At 40.8% G+C, this 26,612-nt stretch overlaps 1 protein-coding gene across 1 annotated transcript in view; it reads left to right on the top strand.

Moving 5' to 3' along the window:
* Positions 1 to 26,612, top strand: part of LOC124775580 (G-protein coupled receptor GRL101-like) — a 373,429-nt gene that overhangs the window by 188,780 nt on the left and 158,037 nt on the right. Inside the window, exons 13-19 of the mRNA XM_047250411.1 lie at positions 2,864 to 2,983; positions 6,421 to 6,532; positions 6,685 to 6,759; positions 6,927 to 7,070; positions 7,166 to 7,237; positions 17,237 to 17,308; positions 19,863 to 19,934. Coding sequence (XP_047106367.1) covers positions 2,864 to 2,983; positions 6,421 to 6,532; positions 6,685 to 6,759; positions 6,927 to 7,070; positions 7,166 to 7,237; positions 17,237 to 17,308; positions 19,863 to 19,934 — 667 coding nt within the window. The remainder of the gene's footprint in view (positions 1 to 2,863; positions 2,984 to 6,420; positions 6,533 to 6,684; positions 6,760 to 6,926; positions 7,071 to 7,165; positions 7,238 to 17,236; positions 17,309 to 19,862; positions 19,935 to 26,612) is intronic.

Below are 26,612 nucleotides of genomic sequence, written 5' to 3'. Positions count from 1 at the left end.
TTCCGTTTTCCACGAAAATGTGGTAAGCTTTTTAATTTTATACTGTCAGCAATGACATTAGTAAGACGACCAACCATAAGCTACATTGTCAACTCTGTAGTGCGCGGCTACTGGTAGAATCTGCGAATGCAAGACTGCGATGATTGCTGTACGTCACACTCGAACGTCCATGACACGCGTATGAGAAGTAGAGGAAAGAGGGAAAGGAAAATAACCACAAACGTGGAGAAGGACAAGAGTTAAAAAACACTAGAAAATTCCGCTGATGAGAAAAGAAACAAATAGCAACCGTCGATGGCGGGGATTTTAATCCCGCAACGAACGACGGAAAAGAATTTGACGTCCGCTCCGCCCCATTTTCGTGGCGGCAATTCGTCGTTGCTGCCATGACAGTCGGCTGGTCCATTATTGCAGTCGCTTCCTTGATTATGCTGTTCCAGGAAACACGAGTTTTAAAAAAGGAAGAAATATTTGGTTCCCTGTTAGGGACGCTCAGCAGAGGCAAATTTGTCTCCTGTCAAGCTCTTACGTTGCGAATATCTGCCGTGGAAGGTTGAAATATGGATTGATGTACCCAGAAAGTATACAGCCTGCCGTATTCACAATGATTCCCATATTACAGGGATACGAAGCTGTATCGGCTCATAGCGACGTAATGGATACTTTATGCTGTTGCAACTGCCGGTAACGTCTAATGAGAATTAAAGGAAGATATCACGATAACTCAAACTGCAGACCGCAGTGACTCGTCATTAACGCACATGAATTTATGTGCAGCGACCTTCTAATACACAATCTACTACAATCAAAAAAATTTCCAATTTTAGGCTTAACTGGTATGTGGCTAATGGTAGGAGAATAGACTGGAAAACGGTAAGTCCAATTTCCCGACCAAACTGTGTTCGACATGAGTTTTTTCTTCTTCTTTAACAATGCAACAGCAACCCCAGCGTAACTTCTCTTTGATTCATTAGACAGTGTGCTTTGTTCGGCGCACCATAAATGCTTTTAGTGGAGTACTGAACCACATAAGGCAATATTTCTCCACAATAAAAACCACCTCTGATGATCCCAATGTCTTCTGTGGTTTTATTCGTACGTGCTAAGTTACTTATTCAAGCAACACATCGCTCACGTATCAACTTACCAACAACCTTGTTAATGGAATCCAGCATAAAGATCCTCAGGTGGTTCTTTATCTTTTCAGTTTGTGTACAGGTTTGACTAATGAAATGAACTACATCAACACGAAAAAGCAAAATGTCTCCTTCAGCAGTTTTAGTGAGCACTTGCTACCACCATACTGAGAAGGTATTCATGTGTTTATTACGTTGTCCACGATGAGAAAAGCCACTTTACATCGATTATATATCTTAATGGTAAAGAATACATATGGTTGCAACATTTATACTCAACAAACAGATTAAATGCACCAGCTTCAAAAATATACTTAAAGTGCATCACAAAGTATTTTGATACGAGACTTTCGACAAGTTATATATAAATAGTAGTCATCCTTTATCAAATCACTGACTCTGAAGTGTTTGAACCCAAATAGTTATCTCGTTTTCATCATTCACTAAGACTTGAAGTAATAACACCGAATCTATGGATAATGTCAGGGTCTGTTTCTAGGGTGTTGGTTATTACTTTAACACAAACGTAAAAGTGGAAGGTAGACTTTTACTGACGCAAACTTAACATTGGAGGGCAGACCTTTACTGGGCTACATTAGTGCAGTATGTTATCAAGTGAACGGGGACCCATATGTTGGCAACGAACGACCTGTTGCTTTCACGCTGTACATATGCCATAGTAACATATATAGACATTAGGTGTTGCTGGCATGTGGCTGTGACTTGATCAGAGTGTACCAAGAGTTTAATATCAATGTTTCTGACTGATTATCACTACTTATTTTTGTAATCAAATCCTTGAAAGACGGGACAGGTTTGGAGGTAACTCACATCAGGTGCAACAGTAATGTATAACTCAGCAGAGGCACATAGAGATCTGGTCTTCCCTGCCATTCCACAAACGTCTTCTTGATGAAACTTGCCGTCACACATTATTTGTTACATATAAGAAACAGAAAGAAGTTGTCAACTGATACAACAAGCGAATACGGGCAATGAGGCAAATCGTAATTTTTGTTGTCAAATAATGCATTTTTGGCCAAATGTGTGACAGCTGGTATTGCATACTGAATGATGTAGGTTTTTCTGTCGTTTTTTCTGATTTTGTAGGTGATTTGTGAAAAATAAGAGTACTCCTTGCTCAAATAAAGTAATGTTTGTTACAACTAAAGAAGCAAGCAATTATATTCTTCAGAAGGATTCTCGAACGAGCCACTGTGGTTGGCTTCGGTTCATCTTGGAGGACCCAAACTGTTTATTGCTGCTTACGATCCCGCTCGTACGAATATATCCAGTCTTCTTCTCCTGTTATAGTATTTTCATTTCGTCAGTCGATTTTTTTTAAAACCAATGGAAACGAGACTACTTTAGAGCTTCTGTCTAGTTATGCGGAAACCACCAAGAAGAGTCCTCCTCCACAGCTAATTGTTGATGTGAAGTAGAGGGTACTTGCAGTTTTCATTATTTCAATTTGGTGCTGTGTTTAATCTTTCTTTTCCGAAGGGTCTTCATTACCAATAGGTGAACGAACGATTCGAAACATTGCTAAGAGTTGGGCATTTATACGAAAGTCGTAAAAATACCATCCAACGTAGAATTTCATGTGATAAACCCTCCTCTTGAGGATTAGTTATATACGTTAATAAAATCGTGAACGATACAGTGTTCTAACTTCTCTGTAGACCCCGTTCACGAAATAAATATTATTTTTTGTAATCGTTTTGCAGAGAATGTGACGTGCCCAGAAGACACATTTAAATGCAGAAACGGCCCGTGCCTCAACATGTCACTGCGCTGCAACGCCTTCCTGGACTGCAAGGACACTTGGGTTGACGAAGACGGCTGCAGTAAGTAAACACTGGCTGCCTCAAAACAGCCAGTTAATAAGCAATGGCTAAAACGGTTGGGTATTGATGCGGCACTATCCGTTGTCACATCTGCAGTAACAGTAAATCAACAGAACTGCTGGTTGTGGCTCACCAATCTCAGAATAATGTAATAATTATTTTCTTTCTCTGTTTAGACTTTTTTTTCCAAATTAAAACTCAGACACCCTACAAAATCATTCATTTTCTTTATCTGAGGTGTTCCTCTGTCTGCAATACACTTTCTTACGCTCACTGACCTGCTTACCTTGTTTTTCTGTCCAAGCACGAACATTTTTTTATAGCCCCTCTCAGTTTATAAACCAACAAATTACGTATATTTTCCCTAAAAATATACCTTCACTCTAACGTCTGCGGATCCGATGCTTTAGTGTTTCTAGAATTCTGTTTTCATGGTGGTCTTCTTCTTTCCGTAGTAACATATTTATTTAGTTTATTTCAGTGATTTGGTACAAGTAGCACAGAAACGTCATTCGCTCCTACTCAGTCTGATCTCTCCACGTCCTCCCGTACTTATCTGTTTGTCGGAAGTAACTATCCATCTTGATTTACACAAAATTTGATTTATAGAACATTCAGAACTGAGAGGCATGATTAATAGAGTGACATCCGCTTCAGCTGTAATAATGATTTGTTCCGTCCAATACCTGTTTTGGAAGTTAAAACCCCTTTTTCAGCTACGTAAAACCGGAGAAAATATAACACAACGCATCTGGGAAAACCAGAAGAACAAACTAAGAAAACAAGGAGACTCACTAATTGTACTTTGTTAAGCATTACAAGCGGTTGGGCCAATCACTTCAAAGGCTCCAAGTCACTGCATCTGGATGTGACTAGAAAAGGAGGAGAGATCCAAATAACCAAACAGACCTAATAATTTAACGTCAGGAATGGTGGGATGAGAGAAAAACCAAACACTGTACTCACACTGTACCGCCTGTTCATTCATTTTGCCTATGTGCCATTGCCATGTTCCCTAATACTTCACGTATTTTTAAATGACTGTGAGTTATAAATCTTGACGGCCTACCACTGCCCTTTAACTGAACTAGTGTAACGCTTGAATGAGTCAGTCCCGATTTACAATATCTTCGTTAATACCGACGTCAGTTCTGTCCCCCTCGCACACATTTGCGCCTGCGCCGCGCCGCGCCTCCAGACTCCAACGTGACCTTCCGTTCAATCTTTGGTGGCGTCCACAGTGTGCGGCTGCTCGATGGCGGACATAATGAGTATACTATTCGGTTTTGGTTCTTTTTCGCTTCGTCCTACGTTCTACATGCTACATCGTTCTTCCACATGTGTTGCATGCCCCCCCCCCCTCCTCATCTTTTGTATGTCCTTTTTTTTTTTTTTTAAGATGAGATTTCAACACCCTGAAACACGAGTTGGAGTGAATAGCTCATTGTTACTACTTAAGCGGATGTCAGTCCATTAATCGTCTTCATTTACTTCCGTATCCATGATTCTTCTTAGGGTTCTTTTCTTAAGAAATATTTAGATTTCCACTCTAGTCCGCCTCAAGCATTCACTGGCATAAAAGCATTCATCCTAGGTGATACAGTTCTTATTGTAGATGTTTTTTGTCACTCCATGTTCGGGTCCTACGATTCGATTTTCGACGACATTTTCTTCTAATCCCCTCTCTTGTAAATTCCTACCAATGTAAGTGAATTCTTATCTTTTTGGATCACATCTAACTCAGTTTCAGAAAATTTTTAGTTAATATCTGTTGTTACTCATGAGCTCGATGTTTTGTGCTGAGAACCTGAGGCATATATGTCGAGCTATGTGTTTCAAGAGGTTGACTTCTACAGTTCATTCTTCTGCACTTTTTAATAGTGCCGCAAAGTCGTTAACAAAAAGTGGAATAGTATCCTAAGGATTTGTTTCCTAACTGCGAAGTTGGGAACTTCTAACTATTACAGAATCTCTGGAACATAGTTGCCGCCCCCCCTCCTCCCGCTCTCTCCATCTAATAATGTCTGACAAGGTCTCTTTGACTATATTTACCAGTTTGGTTTTCATCCCAAATTCCTTGGCGATGCTGTCCAAAGTCTGTTTGACCACAGACTCCGAACTTTAAAAGTTAGTCTGTAAAGGAAACCACAATTTTCACCATTCCGTAGTAGAATATCGACTTCTAGACTACAGTAAACAGGTTTAGATGTATGTTAATTTTCAGGACAGCTATGCACAGATGAAAACTGGAAAGACCATTGCGGAGGCTGCATTAAACCACTCTTCAGATTAAAGGCCATAAAAATATAGTCAAAACTGTTAAACATAGGAGCGAGATTATACTTAAAATATTCTATTTGTTTTTACCCTGGAACTCTTCAGTTCCATTCAGACCATGCAGCAGAAGTTCTTAGAATTTCTTGTAGAGCAAGAAAGGGCAGCGCTGCTTTTCGTGCTGCTGGAACATCCTCCATTTTCCGAACTATATTACACAGCTTTAAAAAACTCTGATAAACGAAAGTAATCTAGTGCTACACGAAAACAGTCAGTTCAGAGTCGGGCTGTTCATCAGGTTCTTCATCACAATAGCTAAAACACATTGCAACTGATGGCAGCTGAGTCAAAATGGTTTAAGAATCACTACTAATTTCGTCACATTTTAGTCACACATTCAGATAGCAAACAGTTGACCTTTCAATACATAACGACCTTAAAACCCAAGTAGAGCAAATAAAAAAAGTCACCTGTCTTCGTACGCGGCACAGGCGTTACAAAGTACGCGTTCTGCTATTTACCCTTACGGAGTTTTAAGGACATCATGTATTGAAAAGTCAGTTCTTTGTTACCTGAAGATGTGACAAAAGCGGCAGTCGTGATTAATCAATCACTCTGATGCTGCTACTGCGGTTTTTATCAATAGAATCGTTTCATTACAGCTGTGGTTGCCCGTAATACCAAGTGATTCGTAGCTAAAACAAATTTTAATGTTTCTCAAACTAATAGAGAAAACGATTAGCGACCTAAAGTCGAAACCGCGCTCTTAGGACAGATGGTAAATCACGCCTAAACACAGTAGTAAGAGCAGTGTCATGTAGCTTTAGATATTGGATTACTGTCCAGTACACAGCCAAAAGTTTCGTATCGCTGCACATACAGCTCCATAGCGAAAGATCTTTTCTGTAATAGATATGACAGTGAGATAAACAGCACTAGGGGTTCAGGCTAAAAAAACAATAATTGTTCACCCTGTAGTAATACAGATAAACTATCATCTCTAAACAATCTGAAACATAATCATTCTCGACGCAGATTTCAAAACTAATGAAAGGATCGCAAGAACAAACGACAAGTGAGTTAGAATGTTTACAGTTCAAATAATTTAAGGTATATTATTTTGCCACTCTGCCGGTCACCAAACAAATGAGTACTTATTTCAGCGTTCCAGTGCTCCACGGAACCTCGATGCGTGTGCCACGACACAAAAATCAACTGCACCAGTCTTGGCCTGACGGAGTTCCCGGCGGTCATTGAATTTCAGATAAATCGCTTGTAAGTACTATTCAGAACATTACTTGTTCCTCAAGAACATTTAGTGTAGCGATTGCGATTTGCAAATGTTCCTACATAACGTCACTATTATCTCACTTAAAATCCAGTTATTTGTTTGTGCTTAAGTAATGGAGTAATTTTTATTTTCACAGTTATATGGCAAATAATTTGTTGAATGAGACACTTAATGAAGATTCATTTTCGAAACTGGACCGACTTGTTTACCTGTAAGTAACAGAAAAACTACTTTAAATGGTAATGAGTTATAACATCTGCTTTTACGCAATGACTCACATTAGCTCTGGGATTTTATATTTGACAGACTTATTGACTGTAAACGTATAAATACGATTTCATATGTAAATACGAAATTTGATGAACCATTCTGTTCTAGAGATCTGAGGAACAACAGTATATCTAGACTTCCCGCCATGATATTCCGCAATCTCTGGCGACTACACATTCTCAACTTACAAGATAACCATATCTCCGTTATAAACAACGGTAGCTTCTTCGGGTTGCCAGATTTGCGCACACTGTGAGTGACATAAGTTTCATAACCTTTCCATCAACTTGTTTGCCATATCCCCATTATAACTACTCGTACTTATTGAATTTTCTTCCACCTTACAGCCATCTACAAGGTAACGGAATAGAAGTCTTAGAACCAATGGCTTTTTACGGACTCTCGTCGATTACTACGTTGTGAGTATTGGCAATTTAATATTGTTCTCTATTATATCCAATCCTACATCTCCGTTTAAAAAACACGCTGACCTACTACATTTGTGTGAGATAATATCTCTAGTCTTAAATGAACGCTTATCTACTTCTGGTACATGTTGTAAATGCTGTCCTTTCTTTACTTTATAAAACACAATCTCCGTGACAATCGTCTACCTGTTTTCAGGAAGTATACATGACTAGAGAACGTCCATAAACAGTAACATACTAATAACATACTAACAACTAAAAAATAAATCCATACAGGTTATGTAATCTTAAAACAGTTTCAAGACTTGCTGAATGAGAAGGTGAAATTTTTCAACAGTACAACTATTTCGTACAACGAAGTCGCAAAAATAACATTTGCCTTAGACAACACATTATCATGCAGAAGACACTACACCGATGTGGTACATACAGACTCAGAACTATGTGGGATATATTGCACCACAAAATCATTCGTTGAACACAAAAAGAAGGAAGTCTAAAATTTTCTGAGCTAGCGAGAATGGTATCATTAGAGACGGAACGACACAGAAGTAAACAAGTTCATTTGCGCATAGTTATATTATGTTATGTAGCGGCCGGTTAATTACTCCTTCATAGGCAATATAAAGTTTGGTAGGTCACTAGCACTTAATATAACGATATCTGTTTTGGGTTTCGACTTCCATATGACATAACGGAATAGAAAAGATACAAACATAGGTATTTAAAACGTAGGAAAAGTAAATTTCTGCCAATATTGATTTTCGTTGAGCTGTTTCAAGTTCCTATATCAATGAAACGGTAACTTGTTAAAAAATGAGGGCGTGCTGAAAAGCAATACCTCCGAATCTCTTTTTTTTCACTCCAAAGGTTATTAACTTTCTGCATCTTAAGCCTCCATGTCTACGTATTTATTTCTCAACGTAGTCATCCTGGCAACGAACACATTTCTCCCAACGGGACACTAATTTGGTGATACCATCACTGTAGAATTTTTGACATGGTTGTGGGAGCCACAGCCTCATCTCTGATGTCACCGTTTCATCGGCATCAAAATGCAGTTCTCGAAGGTGATCCTTAAGTTTTAGAAACTGATGAAAATCGGTCGTGGCTGAGTCGACATTGTATGGAGGGATGATCGGTGACGGTGAACCCAAACTGTCGGGCTGCTGCAGATATCGCAGCGCTCATGTATGGTCTGCCATCGTCATGCTGCTGGAGAGGGTTCTCCATGTGTGGGCGAACTCTTCGATTTTGAAACACGTTTGCTGCACACTGCTTCTCACGCGCCTACATAATTACGTTACGCACCGCCCTGTTATAGGCTACAATTCGGAGCCCTCTAGCGGTCGAGGGCTACAAGTATGTAGACATGAAGAATAAAGATGTAGAACGTTAATAACATTTATTCTATTTAGAAAGCCTTAAGAGTTTCCGCATAAAATGTCGGCGGCATTACTTTTCAACACGACCACATGTATAATTCTGCAACTGTTTTACGAATGAAAAAGGAACAAATTGCGCTCTGTTCCATTAAAGCGCAATTCGTTTTATTTTCGCTCGTAAATGTGAAAATCTTCTATTATAAGCAACGAAAAGATCACTTTTGTGAGCTACATACGCAAATTAGTTTAGGAACATACCTTTCCATAGAAAAAAAAGTATCGATTACTCTCCAGCGAAACATATGTGGGATATTGTGCCAACTAGCATGTGAGATTGCTGTATCACGGAACTTGTGCAAGTATTATGTCACATTGAAATTCCCCAAATCACCTTTACGTCTAATAAGAGCAATATTTAACGTCGTAAAAAGTTAATTACGTTGGCTGTAAACTTCTGTTAAATCGAACTTATGTGCAGAGTGTGCTAAATGTTACAACTATCGAACTGTATTGATTGATTAAAGTAGAAATAGCAATCACTCACTTTATAGTGTTGAGACATGATTTTTTATTCCAGCAGCAAGATTTAGGACCCCTTCAGGCAAATCATCAGATTGCAGGCAATCACAGGAACTTTTATTTATTTTGTAGACCACGTGTAGCTAAAGGCTGGCACTGTGGTGCTGCTAAAAATAACTAAATGGAGACGGAGTCTACCTAATTGGTCAAACAAATGTTGACGATCGTTGTTATTTTGGTTAATTATACATAATAGAATCCACAAAATTACGAGAAATGCTCTATTATTGATCTTACAATAATGGGAAAATACAACATTCAGATGCACTAGGTTTTAAGTTATACCAGTTTTGCATACCATTTAGGTTCATTTGGAAGTATGCTTGTAGAAGAGTTCCATACTTACATGACAGCTCTGCAATTCACATTTAAGTACCTGGCAAAAGCTAACAATCATATACAACCTATTGTTCGTCGAAACATCCCTACTTCAGGACTGGGAAGCTGCTGAGGTCTCACCAATACTCAAGAACTGAAATCGTTACACCAAATTGCAGACTCATTTCACTAACGCCGATTTGCAGTAGGATTAAAGAACATATTATGAACCAGAGGAAAAATGCTCGCCGGCCTTTGCGACCGAGCGGTTCTGGGTGCTTCAGAGCGGACCCGCGCTGCTGCTATGGTTGCAGGTTCGAATCCTGCCGCGGTCATGGATGTGTGTGATGTGCTTAGGTTACTTAGGTTAAGTAGTTCTAAGTCTAGGGGACTGATGACCTCAGATGTTAAGTTCCATAGTGCTTGGAGCCATTTGAACCATCTGAAGAAAGCTCCCGTCGGAGCACAAAAAAATGCGAGTATGTTCCTGTTTCTTTAAAAGACTCTGAGTGGAAAAGGGGGGTACCAGCTGCCTCATTCTGCCTTCCTCAGCATTTCCAAAACTTTTGTCAAAAACTTGGGCATGCGAATATATTTGCGCTCGTTTTACCACGCAACTCACATTAAACTCTCTCTAGCTCTCGTAACTGGAACTTGCTAAAACCCATTCGTTCATCGCTGAAAGTCGTTCACATACATGCACTTCCACTTGCCCATTTTCAGTCATTTGTCCAGCCCAGCTCATTGTCATTATCTCCGTGTGTGTGCCTCTCTCTCATTGACTCCTGTCTCAAAGCCACTGTCTCCTTCGTTCTGTACTACTACTACAGTCTCCTTTGATTGTCACTGCCTGCCTCTTGCTCTCATTTACTGGTACTATCTCATACATTCATTCCCACTGCTGCTGTATCTTCTCGCTTTCATTACCTCTCTCCTCCTCCTTGTTACTGTCATAGACTCTGTCTCTCATTATTACTGCCTCTCAACCACATCCACCTTTCCTTCTCTTTATTCCTCTCCCAATTTTATTGTCTCCATCACTCCTTCTCTAGCACTGTTCTTTCCTGTCTACTATGTTCTACTGCCACTGTGTCCCTCTCTTTCTTTCACAATGCCATTGTCTCATTCGCTCTTTCTATACCACAACCATTGTTTGCTATCTTCCAGACTTTATTACTTTCTGTCTTTCTTCCACTGCCACTATCACCATCTCGCGCAAAATCAAAAAGAATATGTTCACATGCCAAAAGTTTTGGGAGTATTTTTGAAGGTGCCATAAAATACAGAATGAAGTAGCTGATGCCTGACTTTTCAGTGGGAAAATTTTAAATAAACTGACACACCTTCGCATTTTTTCCACTGATAGGGGCATTTTTCGCTGGTTTTCTTTTTTTCAATCCTGCAACAGTTCATGTCACTCATATGAAGAGAATTCTGTTTCTCAGTAAAATTTTAATAGTTTAGTTATGTGCAACTGTAATAAGGTAGAACTAATTTTACACCTAAGCCTGAATTTCAAGTACAGAAAGATTTTTCATTTACTTCAGTACTAGGAAATGGGGTTTCCAGAACCCTTCTCATGATAACGGAGACATATTACGGGGTGTTGGAATCCACGGCTCAGTTTTAGTACGAAGAAATGGTAAAAGAACGTTCTTTCTGGTTTTCTAAGGGACCACCCATGAGTTAACCGTGCCTCCATAAACCCCGTACGGTCCACTGTAAACCGCATCAAACGCAAAGAAACCAATCGATTTGCTCTGTTTGCCTAAGCTCGAGGAAATGTGTAACATTCATTTTTTGACTCTGTACTGTAGGGTAGCAACACTAAGACGATTATTCTGTTGGACACACAAATGGTTACTAGCCAAATGGTTATGCTAAACATTTGAACCTATCTCTCTGTCATCAATAGAACGCGAGGTATAAGCCCCTGATGAATCCCTTTTTCATGCGCGGTGTTTTGGAACATGCTAGATACGCATTCTGTTGTATGCGTACCGATTACATCGAAGAAAACGATTTATTGGCGAATAACTAACTCGAATTCAGAACATATCGTTCTTGTGGAACACAACTAGCTCTTTATTATCGCGAATTAATGATTGCTGTCGACTGGGGATGCCAAATTGATTACATATATACACTAATCAAATTGCGTGCCAACGGAGTATCGCCTCAGTTGTGCAACTGGATTCGTGATTTCCCGTCAGAAGGCCACAGTTCGTGCATAAGCTGTCTGCCGTTCCTGATCAGTGCAACGATTTAGGAGACAGTCTGAGCAGCTCTCCTTGATTATTTGCAGATAATGCTATCATTTACCGATCTGTAAAGTCATCAGATAATCAAAACCAATTGCAAAAGATTTAGACAAATATCTATATATTGTAAACAGTGGCAATTGACTCTAAATAAGGAAAAGAGCAAAGTCCTCCACATTAGTGGTAAAAGAATCCGCTAAATTTCTGACACTCAATGTATCATACAAAATTAAATGCTGTGAAGTCATTTAAATGCTTTGGTCTTACAGCTACAAATAAATCAGAACGATGAAGTAATAATGTTGTGGAGAAAGTGAACCAAAGATTGCGATTTATTTGCAGAAACTTAGAAAATGCAACATTTCTACTAAAGAGACTGCCTGCATCACAGTTGTTTGTCTTCAGCTGGAATATTGCTGCGCAGCTTGGGATTCGAATCTGACAGGATTGACGGAGGACATCGAAAACGTTGAAAGTAGGTCACCTCGTTTTGTATTATCGCGAAACAGGGCAGGGAGTGCCACGGATATGAAACGCGGATTTGACCGCCGATCATTAAAACAAAACATTCTTTGCTGCGGAAGAATCGTCTCATGAAATATCAACTTTGTTTCAATAGTGTGAAAATACTTTTTGGTGCCCACCAACATAGAGAAAATGATCACCACAATCAAACAAGAGAAATCAGAACTCGCATGGAGAGATGTAAGCGTTCGTTTTTGCAATGTGCTGTTCGAGAGCTTCAAAGTAGTTCAAGAATACTCTACCAGGCATTTAATTGTGAACTGCAGAGAAATCATGTAGATGTAGATGTAAAAATATCAAGCGTAATAATTAAGAGTATCAAACTTTGAGATACAGTTCGTTGCTAGAGCAGAATCTTCGACCTGTCGGTTTTCTTTTTCGAGACACTTCGTCAAACAAATTCACCTTAAAGATCGCAATCTGGTGGATTGTTATTTCTCACATGTGCTTCAATTACATATGTGTAGATAGTGACTCATACGTCATGCATCTAATCGCCGTCTTTGTGATGTGATATGAAACGAATAATGTAACAGAGTATTTCGCACAATCTCTTGGTTCCTATAATGGATAACTAACCAAAATAAAACTAAATATAATAATTCTTTGCATATGTTCGGTAGACGCAATTCAGTTAGTGCCTTCAACAGCACTGTCCCAGCTGTTAGGCATACGTTGTCCAGAATATAAAGTTTGTGAGTGAGCCGACTATCTGATTATGAGTTTTTTCTGAAATATACAGGGTGTTACAAAAAGGTACGGCCAAACTTTCAGGAAACATTCCTCACACACAAAGAAAGAAAATATGTTACGTGGACATGTGCCCGGAAAAGCTTACTTTCCATGTTAGAGCTCATTTTATCACTTCTCTTCAAATCACATTAATCAAGGAATGGAAACACACAGCAACAGAACGTACCAACGTGACTTCAAACACTTTGTTACAGGAAATGTTCAAATTGTCCTCCGTTAGCGAGGATACATGCATCCACCCTCCATCGCATGGAATCCCTGATGCGCTGATGCAGCCCTGGAGAATGGCGTATTGTCCACAATACGAGCACGAAGAGTCTCTACGTTTGGTACCGGGGTTGCGTAGACAAGAGCTTTCAAATGCCCCCATAAATGAAAGTCAAGAGGGTTGAGGTCAGGAGAGCGTGGAGGCCATGGAATTGGTCCGCCTCTACCAATCCATCGGTCACCGAATCTGTTGTTGAGAAGCGTACAAACACTTCGACTGAAATGTGCAGGAGCTCCGTCGTGCATGAACCACATGTTGTGTCGTACTTGTAAAGGCACATGTTCTAGCAGCACAGGTAGAGTATCCCGTATGAAATCATGATAACGTGCTCCATTGAGCGTAGGTGGAAGAACATGGGGCCCAATCAAGACATCACCAACAATGCCAGCCCAAAACTTCACAGAAAATCTGTGTTGATGACGTGATTGCACAATTGCGAGCGGATTCTCGTCAGCCCACACATTTTGATTGTGAAAATTTACAATTTGATCACGTTGGAATGAAGCCTCATCCGTAAAGAGAACATTTGCACTGAAATGAGGATTGACACATTGTTGGATGAACCATTCGCAGAAGTGTACCTGTGGAGGCCAATCAGCTGCTGACAGTGCCTTCACACGCTGTACATGGTACGGAAACAACTGGTTCTCCCGTAGCACTCTCCATACAGTGACGTGGTCAATGTTACCTTGTACAGCAGCAACTTCTCTGACGCTGTCATTAAGGTTATCGTCAACTGCACGAAGAATTGCCTCGTCCATTGCAAGTGTCCTCGTCGTTCTAGGTCTTCCCCAGTCGCGTGTCATAGGCTGCAATGTTCCGTACTCCCTAAGACGCCGATCAATTCCTTCGAACGTCTTCCTGTCGGGACACCTTCGTTCTGGAAATCTCTCTCGATACAAACGTACCGCGCCACGTGTATTGCCCCGTGCTAATCCATACATCAAATGGGCATCTGCCAACTCCGCATTTGTAAACATTGCACTGACTGCAAAACCACGTTCGTGATGAACACTAACCTGTTGATGCTGCGTACTGATGTGCTTGATGCTAGTACTGTAGAGCAATGAGTCGCATGTCAACACAAGCACCGAACTCAACATTACCTTCCTTCAATTGGGCCAACTGGTGGTGAATCGAGGAAGTACAGCACATACTGACGAAACTAAAATGAGCTCTAACATGGAAATTTATTTGTGTGTGAGGAATGTTTCCTGAAAGTTTAGCCGTATTGTTTTTTGTAACACCCCGTATGTACGGGGGATAAAGCAATTTTAAAATTTCTGTTTGTAGTCAGATCTGTTTACAATACTACACATTTTTTTGTAACTGGAGGTTATTATGTTTATCTAGAGGATAATAAACGGGAAAATTATTGTAGCAGTCCCAAAAATAAGTGGATGTATCTGAAAGTGTTCGGAATCCACAAATAAAGAAGTATTCAAGAATCAAAAATGATCGTCTCAACATCGTCATCTTCTGAACGTTATGCCTCGCAGCTGCAAAACTTCTCCTCTGTTTTGTTGTTTCTTCATCATTTCTTGGTAATTATGGCAAGTAGGTCTATTTACCTCCAATATATATGTTATACTAGTCCGTCTCCGTAGTTAAGTGGTCACCGTGTGTGACGATTATGCAACGCTCCGTGGTTCACTTCCCGCTACTGCCAGGCATTTTCCTTGGTGGGGGGTGGGGGGGGGGGGTTGCAATGGGGTCTGGTAAGCGGGCAACGCTTGGGAGAGGTCTGCGCAGACCCGGCGCCAGTACACCTCACATCCAAATGACGCCATTGTTGGGGGATGTCACGATGTCCGGTTCGGATAGGAATGTCCAGACATGACTAGTCGACATAGCTCTATCTTTAGTCAGATACTACAATATTTTGTGTCTTCGGCTTTCTTTCTTTGTTTTTGGACAAGTTGTTCCATTCCACATATTTGTTAAAAATTTATAGTGTCCAAATAAATGTCCAATACGTTTAGCTTTCCTTTCTTAAATAGTTACTTTGATGTTCATTCGTTCCCTGATTTCTTGGAAAACATCTTCACTGAATTTTCTTTGTGTCCTCCCAAAGTTGCTTCTAATGGTTTTCCTTCTTTCTTCAAGAGTGTCTGGCTTTCATATCCAAACAAGAGCACAATCTACAAAAAATACTTTTACAAACATTAGCGAGAGTTTCCTTACAGCAATACAGGAAAATAATTAATGTAAACAGATATATGAAAATCCTTCGTTTTCGAGCTAGTAATGAAAGTTTACAGTTTAACTGACTGGAGCTCATAAACACAGAAATTCATAATAAATGATCGAAATGTCCTGATCATGCTTCTAAACACTCATGCAGTCGTCGAGTCACTGACCGTCGCACCTTTCAAATGACGCTTTCAAATGGTTCCGCAGGTCTCCATGGCAAGCTGATGAACCGTGTATGCACCCGTATGATCAGTTACACAGATCAATTGCTTAGATACCCCCACAAATAATAATCTGAAGAACTGAGATCGGGGGAACGTGAAGACCGGATCTAGTCACCCTATGCCTATCCATCTGCCATTATAGATACCAGCCAGTGCATATCGAACACTGAAATGTGCTGCAGATCCATCATACATAAACCACAAGGATCCTCTTATTTGCAGGGTGCTCACTTTCTAGGGTGATCTGTATTAAGTCCCTGTAGACAGCACCTGTGTAGCGTGCTGGGAGAAGTGTGGCCCTACCAAACAGTCACCTACAATTCCAGAGCATACTTTAATCTTATGCCGATGTCTAGCCTGCACTGTAGCATTGATGACTGCGATCGGCCCATATGTGTTGGTTGAAGGAATTTCATTATTCCAGCTCTTCAAAACGTTGCCGTGTCTGTAAAAAAAAAAAAAAAAAAAAATGAAGAGACAGACAACGGTATGCAGTTTGTGCAACAAATCATCGGAAAAGTTCTACCGTGAAGGGTGACGGGCAGGCTAAATCTCTGCAAACGATAAAAATTATACGTATACATAAGGTGCTTGTGAAATATCCTCCATATTGAGCTTGGAGATGTACCACATGCCACGGTCACTTACCCTGCGCTGCTATCTGCCACTTCTTCGACGAATGTAAACAAACCTACCTCACAACACAATGCGATCTGGGATACACTGAGTCAATCGGGTTCATAGATAAGTGAAATTGTTGCTGTGTATCTGGAAAATCATTAAACGTCAGTTTTCAATAATCAGCCGAAAACGAAGAATTTTAAGACATATATTTATGTGAACTTTTTTTTCTTGCTTTGTTGTGAGAAACTTGTCCCCAAAGTTTGTAAAACTATTTTTGAAACATCACGTATTTGAACCATACGATGATTTTCCTTTCATTTTCTCTGCTAAACAACTTCAGTAATAGTGGTCTTATTTCGTTGAAAACAGGTTTTGCCATTGCAATTTTTTTTCTGACTTGTAGGGTGCAACTGTTTCGTCTGAAATAAGGTGCTGAAATAGCAAAACTTATCAACGATGTCTATTAAGACAAGGGATGTCAATCTAGATTGTAACTGATTATTGGGGCGGGACGACCTGAATGTCAGTGAAGTTGCTGCGTGGAAGAAAATAGGGTATCAAAATATCATTTCGTAAGTACAGCAAAAGAGAGTAATTTTGACATTAATTTGGAGCTGAGCACAATAGTATGACGCTGAAAGCACCTCTATCCTTCTGCTGACGTCCTGACGCGGAGACAATGTAAGTACAATACTAATGCCCTTTTTACTCGTAAAACAGGAAAAAATAAGAGAAATCTGCGAAAAAATCACCAATTGAGGTTCGGAAATGTAATCATACTCCATGTCGCAATATTAGAACATAGCACAATTACAGACTGAGTTTCGCGCTTTTATGTATCTGAACTCACTTTTTCACAGGGACTTGAAACACCAGAGGATACGCAACATATCTCGCAACGCCTTCGTTGGGCTCAGAAGTCTCGTCGCCCTGTAAGTATCTCTCCCTAAATGTAACATAAACGTCTGCCTTTAAACGTTAGTTACGTTTTAGTTGTCAATTGAAGAAGCAGATAATGGAAACGAGACATAGAAACTGAATATGAGTAACATTCCTGTTTATACTTTCGAAATAAAACGTATTCCATACACATAAATAACAGTCGGTACGAAAAATTCCTCATTAGTCTCTCCCGAAACAGGCGGAATCCACTGCCGAAACAAGCAACCCTTTTCCCGTATGGTACATCAGTTCCGTTGTATTCTAGTGTCTCCGTTGAAAGATATTTCTAGACAAAAATAGGAAACTGAAACAGACTGAATGAGAAATGCCACGACCCCTATTGACTCTTGTTTCTCCGTGACTGTGACGAAAATGTAGCTACCTGGTTATGTTCTGCAACCACTGATGCAGTAATATTAACTCGTGTTTCCATTATTTATCAGAACACAGGACTGCGCGTATAAGTCTTTCGTTCATCATCTGGTAATTTATTATGGCTAAGTCTATCATAACACAATTTACAAGCTGCAACATAAAGTAAAACGTATCGTATCATAACTTCATTCTTAGATACCATAGATAAACACGTAATATAATACATTCGCACACAGTCTGGTAATTAAGAAATGTATCTTGCTGCGTTCTTTGTAAGGACTGTTACCATAAAAATTTCATTATCATCGCAAGCACCAGTGTAACGTTATCTTCATGTCACATCTAAACGTTTTCACATCTTATTGTGCTACACTGCCTAATGGGAGAGCAACCAGTTAAAGTAAATATGAGATGAACATTAATTACGAATCAGTAATGTAGAAGAAAGGGTACTTTAAACTTATTTGCTACGGTATAATGATTACGGTGGCTTGAAAGAAGAGATATCAGTGGAATTTCTAGTTAAAAAATTTGGATTGATGAAACGGTTTTCTACGGGAAGCAATGCCAGGCGGAATGATTGGCAAAACAATCCGGCTTCTACCCATCACGCTAAGAAAACTGCTTATGTTCTAGAAAGTACAAACATCATTCCACGTCAAAGCCAAGCTCGCGAGGTGTAGGACAGGAGTAATATTGACGGACCACGGAACTTGAATCACAATAAGAGAATGATGGAACGGACTCTGATTATGGTGTACAATTGCAGATCACATCGAACTCCGCTACATGTGTTATTCGCCTTACTTTGCCGGAGACCACAGCTGGGAAGCGAAGGGAGTGGGCAATCATTGTCATGTGTTTTCTACAGTCGTAGGCAAGAAGTTATCAAAAGGCTTAGGTGTATGGAATTCGGACATGAGGTGGACGACATCGACTTTAACTGAGAACAGCATGGCGAAAGGAATAACCGAGGTCTAGGAGTAAGGGAGCGCTGAAATTTGATTTATGCTACCCATTGTCAGTTTCTGAATTAGACTAAAAGTGTGGAATTAGAAGGCATTGGTACAATCAATAATTTGATGAAAGCATCATTTCCGTAGCAGACATGCTGTTTCAGTGCCAACGACAGAAAGTTACGTGAAATGAGATTTGTATTGTGTTGCCAACGCAATGTGAAACATATTAGTGGAACTTCCGTAAGTGTACATACACTTTTCGTTAATTTGAATATAATTTAGAATTCGAGCAATTAGTGAACCTGTTGTCTGCAAAAGCTTTTCTAATGAATAGCCACCCTTACGCGGAACAAAATAAAAAGACTCTAAGTTACGTAGCGGTCAATTCCAGAAACAAATATTGCAGCTGCTGTCCGGGATGGCGCCCGCTGTTGACATATTTATAATAAGCTGAACGCGTTTTGAATTCGACCACTCGAGCAAAATAACGAAAACGTGCTGCTCTGACAACAGCTGGTGAAGTGTTAACTGCATGAGGCAGGTACAATAATAGCTAATTCCGGGAAATAAGCTGGTAAATAACTTAATATACGCAAAACATAGGAGCCTCCCCACCACATGAGAAATGTTACAATAGCACTAGAGAATCTTAAAAAGGTTAGAATTACAATTTCACACTACTCTGGTTGATAATTAATTTTCAACGTATTTTAAGCAGGGAATAAGTCAGTGCCCTAGAAGAACATTCGAAGCCGAAATTAGCCTCTGTCGGTATGACAGTATAGTTTTCAGTATAGACGCCGCAGGCTTGTCTCTTACAAACAGCATAATCCTCGATAACGTACGGCTGAAACTGTCAACGGTTTATGAGATATACTCGCTCACGAGTCCAGTGCACATATTCACGTCTTGGTGTATTATTCTCTATCAAATCAAGAACACTGTCTTCAATTGCTTTTTGTTGAAACTAAATGACACAGAGGAATGAAAAGTAAGTAATATCATCAACAAACAACACATGATTAGAAAACTAAGTAATATCATCAACAAACAACACATGATTACAGAACAGACGGATCACAAGTGACACCAGCACATAAAATATCTTATTTTTGTATAAGCTTTCTTGAATATTATCATTTCATAAAACGATTATTACTAAGAAATAAGGACCGCAGTTGTTTGATAAATCTGAAAATTACTGTTTCAGTGACCTGTCTTTCAACCACATATTCTACGTTGCAGACGGAGCTTTGAATGGAATGCCTAAACTGGAAACATTGTAAGTAATTGGCCATAAGATTATAATATAGTTTTAGTACATTTCATGTTTGCCTCATGTGCATTTTGAAAACTATTTATCATGAAGTGTCACGCTCTCTTCATCAAACAGGTAATAAAATCTTCGCGAATTTAATTTAGATGTTTTGAATCTAAAACGATTTTGTCTCGTTAGCCCTTAAAAAAAAGGCCCTATTTAACCCTCCATTTGGCGCGGGCTTCCCAGCAGTGACATTGGATGCGGTGTATCAAGCTGATCATCCCTTATTCACATTTTTTTATAGTAATTAAACACATTATAAATGACAGTTACCTTTACAGAAAGACCATGATGACATATGAGCAAAACAAAAATAGAATATAGAAATATTTATCAGTGAATTGTCCCATTTTCACTACTGGAGTATGGTAAAAAGTGAGGAATTTTACCGCAGAAAGAGCAAAAAGGTTGTGCATATAGGAGATGGACTCTTTGTAAGGATATATTGTCGGCAACAATACATTGTCAGTATTTTTTTAATTTTTTTATTTTTTTTACTGTGTGAGTGTAAAACCCTTGTTTCTTGAACCCTTACTTCTTGACACAAGCTCCATTTTCTGCATTTCTGATGTCGTCTTTTCTTCTCCACGTGTTAGGCTAGTGGTATATAAAATACCGACAGCGTTTTCTGATGGCGACTTGTGCGAGGAATTGTACGAAATGAACTTCAGTGACGACCTAGATGAAGAGTTCACGAGAAAGGTCTGGCTACCATTTAAATAGGGTCAAGGGACAAAAGGCTCCCATACATCCATTAAAACCAGTCCTAAAGTTCACTACGTTCTCCTCCAAATGGAGTGAGTATACATGGACTTCGAGGCAGTGAGAATCAAACATTTCGTGGACGTTCAAAGGTCCTTTAATTGCTGTATCATAGGTCACACAGCAAAGAAATTTAGAGAATGGGAAATAAGTTACGCCAAGTATTGTAGGGGGCTCGGCTCTGAGCACTATGGGACTTAGCATCTGTGGCCATCAGTCCCCTAGAACTTAGAGCTACTTAAACCTAACTAACCTAAGGACATCACACACATCCATGCCCGAGGCAGGATTCAAACCTGCGACCGTAGCGGTCGCGCGGCTCCAGACTGTAGCGCCTAGACCCGCCCGGCCACTCCGGCAGGCCCATATTCACATCGACAGCTTACAAAGGCTAGGTCCAGCAGATCAGTCCGGCTGCAATCTCGAAGGTAGTAGCCATCTAGCGAATGGCAGTCAGCACATCACAGGTCCTGCCTCGAAATCGGCTCACTACAGTTTCGACGTAGAGGGGCTCGTAGTTCAAGTCAGAAGCATGGATATTATGTCTTGGCATGGATGAGTGAATGTAGTGTAGTCTTGTTTTCTGGGTTTGTCAGTGTTCTTCACTGCAACATTGGTGTCTCAGCTGTGGCTTTCAGCTATTCAGCTTGGCGTTTCTGCAATGCCATCCGCCAGAAAGACAATTTTGTGTAAGACTTACATGTTATTATTATGTTATGTTCTCTTGACAGCGAGGTCATATTGCTGAATTGGTGATTCAGAAAACTCGCTCGAGCGCTGTGTGGCAAGGACCTCAGTTGTGTGCCACGATATTTGCTGAATCTGCTCTTCCGCCTGTTTGTCAATCCAGCTGCGACACTGCACATGAGCCCATCTTAGTGCGGCTTGGCACTGGCTGGGCTAAACTTAAAACTTTTTACATTCTCCCAGTACATCTGTCTGCAGTATAACGAAACTAAATGCTAAGATAAGTACTGTTGTGAATGCAGAGCTAGAAAACATCGCCGGCGAGGAATCCCTGGACTTGGTGTGCTTGCATGAGCCGTACACAGCGAACCGATGGCTGGTTGGTCTCGCAAACAACGCAACAGCGATGACTGGAGGGACCGCTCCAAAATCTGCATTAATATTAGTTAACAGGCGGTGGACTCTGAAAAATATGTCACAGCCCTACTCTGACCGCGTAGTTAGGGTGAAAGTACGTAAATGGAATGATTCGTGGGAATAGCGTCAACTTATGTGCAGTTCTCTGATGAGGTTTTTCTGCACAGGTAATGGACAGACAGACCAGTAGAAGATGCCAGACAAAACACGTTAATCATCATGGCACGTATCAACAATACGGCAACCATCACGAACAGTTACACAAAGACATTACATTAATGACAAGATACACACAAAAAGTCTGTAAATACTCGGGACCTTTGCCTTTCGTTTACACGTGCTATACCAACTGAGCCACGCAAACACGACTCACAACTCCTCCTCACATCTTCACCTCCGCCAGTGTCTCATCTCCTACATTCCTAACTTCACAGAAGTTCTCCTGTGAAACTTGCGGGACTAGGACTCCTGCGAGAAAGGATGTTATGGAGACATGGCTTAGCCACTGCCTAGAGTAAGATTTGGTACTGAATTTTTCACTCTGTGCTGATATGAACCTTCCTGGCATATGTAAACTGTGTGCTGCACCGAGACACGAAATTGGGACCTCTGTCTTTCACGAGCGAGTGTTCTACCAACTGACCTATCAAAGCACGGCTCACGACCCGTCCTTACAGCTTTACTTCCACCATTACGTCCTGTCCTACCTAGGAGAAAGAAAATAAAAAGGTCCCGAGTTCGTGTCGCTAGCCGGCACACACTTCAAATCAGCCAGGATGTTTCATATCAGCACACACTCCGCTGCAGAGTGAAAAATTCATTTATATAGTTAAAAAGGAGGGTCCACGCCGCACATGTAGCAACAGGGCAGATAAAACAGGACTTTGTGCCGATGGACAGTGTTTCACAATCTGAAGGCAGCAGATAACAGTAAAAGTGAATAATCGTGGTGGAACGAACTCAACAAACTCAAAACGGTTTCGAGAACTACTACCAGAGACCAGTAACAGGTAGAAAGACCATACACGACGATCAGTTCAGTGAGGTGAAGCATCTATACAAGGACCTACTGATGCAGACAAAGAAACGCCACTGGGACGAGTATGTTCAAAGACAATTAAGCGAAAATTTTTGAGGAGCAGCGTACACACTGATGACATAGGCGGAATGACGGAGATTTCACACAGGGATGAAGCATAGGGTGGTCATAATTAAACTTTCGCCACTTGATCCAGTCTCGACGGAAAAATACGTTGTCCAGTCACGTTACTGTGACAACCGCGTATTTTCGATGTCAACGTGCAATAACCACCCACAGACGGCGGTTGGCAGCACTAATAACGGTGGGTACTCAAGGTCTGTCGGAGGGACGCGGAAAACAGTGCAGTCGCTGTCGTAATGCGGAAACGTAGGGAATTAGCTGATGTCCAAAACGCCATAATCATTGACTTTCGGACAAGGGTCGAAGCATTTTCTAAACGGCTAAGTTTTCAAACTGTTTTCCGCCCAAGAGTTTAAAGTACAATGTGCATGGCAAAATGGCAGTAACCAAAACCGGCACCGAGGCAACAATGGTGCACCATCGGCTATAAATGTCAGGGCCCAACGACGGCTACGGATAGATGTGAAACATCTGAGTAAGTGCCCGCCCACATGCACAAAGCGATTACCGATAATGTCTCCTCAGTGACAGTTTAGCGAATCACTGGCCGATTGTTCCAAATTGCGCCGTCATGAAGATCACCAGGTTTGAACCCATGTGTTTTCTGGTTGTGGGGTTACCTGAAAGTTAGGGTTTATCAACGAGACACCAACACATGTTGGAGGTACAAGATGAGCATAGCGAGGGAGGTAGCCAACATCTCACCTGAGACGCTTCAGCAGCAGCAGAGCAGTCTATATTCCGCCTCCAGACTGTCGTGGATGCAGAACTGAGATGTGGTTGTAACCAGGAATGTAGCAGTGCATGCATTTAACAAATGTTATTCTCTCACAAGAAAATTAGTATGTTTCTCACCATGGTGTATTCACTATTTCTTTGCCGCATGTCCTTACACATGTTTCCACAAAGTTTCATTGTCCTGTTATATATGGTTTTTCATGGGGGCCTTGTCAAGTAGCGTAAGTTTAATTCAAATCATCCTATAAATCGGAATGGAGATCGACCTCTAATACGAACAGAATACGTGATTGAGACCGTCAATCGCTCATTCGTGCAGTGAGAGGTAGTGCTAGCTGTAGCAAAATAAATATTTAAGAAATCACCAGGCCCAGGTGAAAATCACTCAGAGACCCTTGAACGAGCAACTCCACAGATTTTCCCATCTCTGTCTGAGGTAATAAATGAAGCTCTATGACTGGGAAGACTTGCAGCATGGAACTTAGCAAATGCAATGATCATCAAGATCAAGATAACGGAAGACAATGATCCAGCCATTGTGAAACTGAATAGACTAATTTGCTTCATCAACGCCTTGGCTAGGGTCCGGGATCACAGGCGGCCCCTAGGGTTCAGCCCTAGCCAAATGAGTCCTTCGAAAATAAGACGAGTGACGATGCAATTAACCGGTCCCTTGAATTAGCAGACAATATCAGCTGGCAGTACGTAATGACCATACATGAGGACATCGCTGAGGCATTCGGTATCCTCTGGTAACCTGCGATGTTCACTAAACTGTGGAAACCGCAGGTACCAGCAACTCCATACAATGATCTACTGGACTACTGTAAAAAGAGAATGGTTGAACGCCGAATGGGTTAACTGAAAGTGATCAAGGTAATTACAAAAGGGCTCCCGCACATTTAAGTTCGTCTGCCCCTCTGTTGGGATCTTTCCATCGAACCCATCCTAACAGAAATGGATGGGGACACAAACACTGACGGGATTGCCACATACGCTAATGATCTGTTGGTTGTTGTGTACTAACTCAAGAAGAGAACTGGAAACCAAAACCTAGTGGCATTCTACACAGGATGAGTAGGTGGAGCCTGAAAAACAAGCTTGCTATAGCTTCGGAGAAGATACTCTACGCATACTGAAAGGGAAACTGCAAGGAGACCTGATCATAAGACTGCACAATGCAAATATTACCAGAAATCACGTACCTAGATATTTTTGCGAGCAGATTGATTATCGACAGATTTATGCCAATTCAGTCAACTTCTTTTGGATCTTCGACATGTTATGGCTCGAGGAGATTATACCTCTCGCCGTATCCAGCCGTGAGCAAACGTATCCTACCAAAAAGAATAAAGCTCCTATAAAAAGATGAAATTACTTAGCATCTGTGGTCATCAGTCCCCTAGAACTTAGAACTACTTAAACCTAACTAACCTAAGGACATCACACACATCCATGCCCGAGGCAGGATTCGAACCTGCGACCGTAGCGGTCACGCTGTTCCAGACTGAAGCGCCTAGAACCGCACGGCCACACCGTAAACGTCAATGAATAATATGTGAAGGAGTAAAACGTAGGCAACAATACAGCCTTTCTTGAAGCCAAAGTGATCAGTGGACCGCCCTTTCTTTATTGGAAATAAACTCCAGAGGCTTTTCACACTTAACTTTCTTATCGTCATGGAAAACAAGAGCTTTTTCTTCCTCTTCTAACAAGCTGATACAGCTAAATCGGTTGTCTGCCGTTGCATTTCCACCTGTATTGTAAATACGCGTAGGTACACACATTCGCAGAGTAACATTCGAAGATTCGTCACTTATGTTCTACAACCTTCTGGCTGTAACGTAACGTATATGTCCAAATAATAAGATACCTGAGAATCCATGAGAGCACACACTCAACATTTGTTTGGTTTGCTTGGCATTCTTTTATTCACATTGTTCACGAAATGTAAACCACAGTGAAAGTCCTGTGAAGCTTTTTGGTGGTGTGTTGCACAGGGTATCTAGAATGCTCGTGGATCGCGTCTCATCACATTTTTCATTTGTGAGCGCACAGTGAGCATGTAAAGGTCATTAGATGATCAAGAGTCTCCCACCAGGTGTGAAGTGCCTGCTGAGGGGGTCTGCCATGCAATCCAGATAACGTAATGTCTTGAGCAGGGTTAGGATTTATACGTGCGCCCCTGTTTTCTTAGGGTAAATTAAAGCTGTTTGGAAAGATATTCTGTTCTAATTGTGGCTTTTATTCCCTTTTCTCCCCGAACCATGGTCATAATCCCATTATTCCCTTTCTTCTTTTAACTTTCATTCCAATTTATTATACAAGATTTCTAATCAACATAAGATATTTAACTTTCAGTTAAAGTTTCCTCAGCTTGGTGTGTACGTGTGAACAGCAAACCTCATTCTTTCAGCAAATGCCACCCGAGTGTTAAAAGCACACCTGAAACAATGGAAAATAATTGTATCTTGGACAAAACCCCTCTACAACTATACAGTTGCTTGAAATAAAGCATCTGACAGTGAGTGATTCTATCCCAACAAAATCAGTAGCCTGCTGTTCGTGAATGTGAGCTTATTACTGTGAGAGACGTCATCTGTTCGCGTGGGGCGGAGGCTGGTCACGCAGAGACGGCAGTAATCGCAACCGTGTAGCTCCGAGAACTGACAATGGATTCTGTTCGAAACTACAATCAAAAAAACAGTTTTGGGTCGCCCTGGTTCCCAGAACTCTTGAAGATAGACGTTGACCAAGGATATTGCATCACAGAGACAGTCCCTTTTACTGTTCAGAGATGTCACTAAACCCGCCCAAGCCGGCCGGTGTGGCCGTGCGGTTCTAGGCGCTTCAGTCTGGAACAGCGTGACCGC

The sequence above is a fragment of the Schistocerca piceifrons genome, chromosome 2, assembly GCF_021461385.2.
Source record: "Schistocerca piceifrons isolate TAMUIC-IGC-003096 chromosome 2, iqSchPice1.1, whole genome shotgun sequence".
NCBI lineage: Eukaryota > Metazoa > Arthropoda > Insecta > Orthoptera > Acrididae > Schistocerca > Schistocerca piceifrons.
Note: the sequence above shows the minus strand (reverse complement) of the source record. Positions and strands in the feature narration are given on the sequence as shown.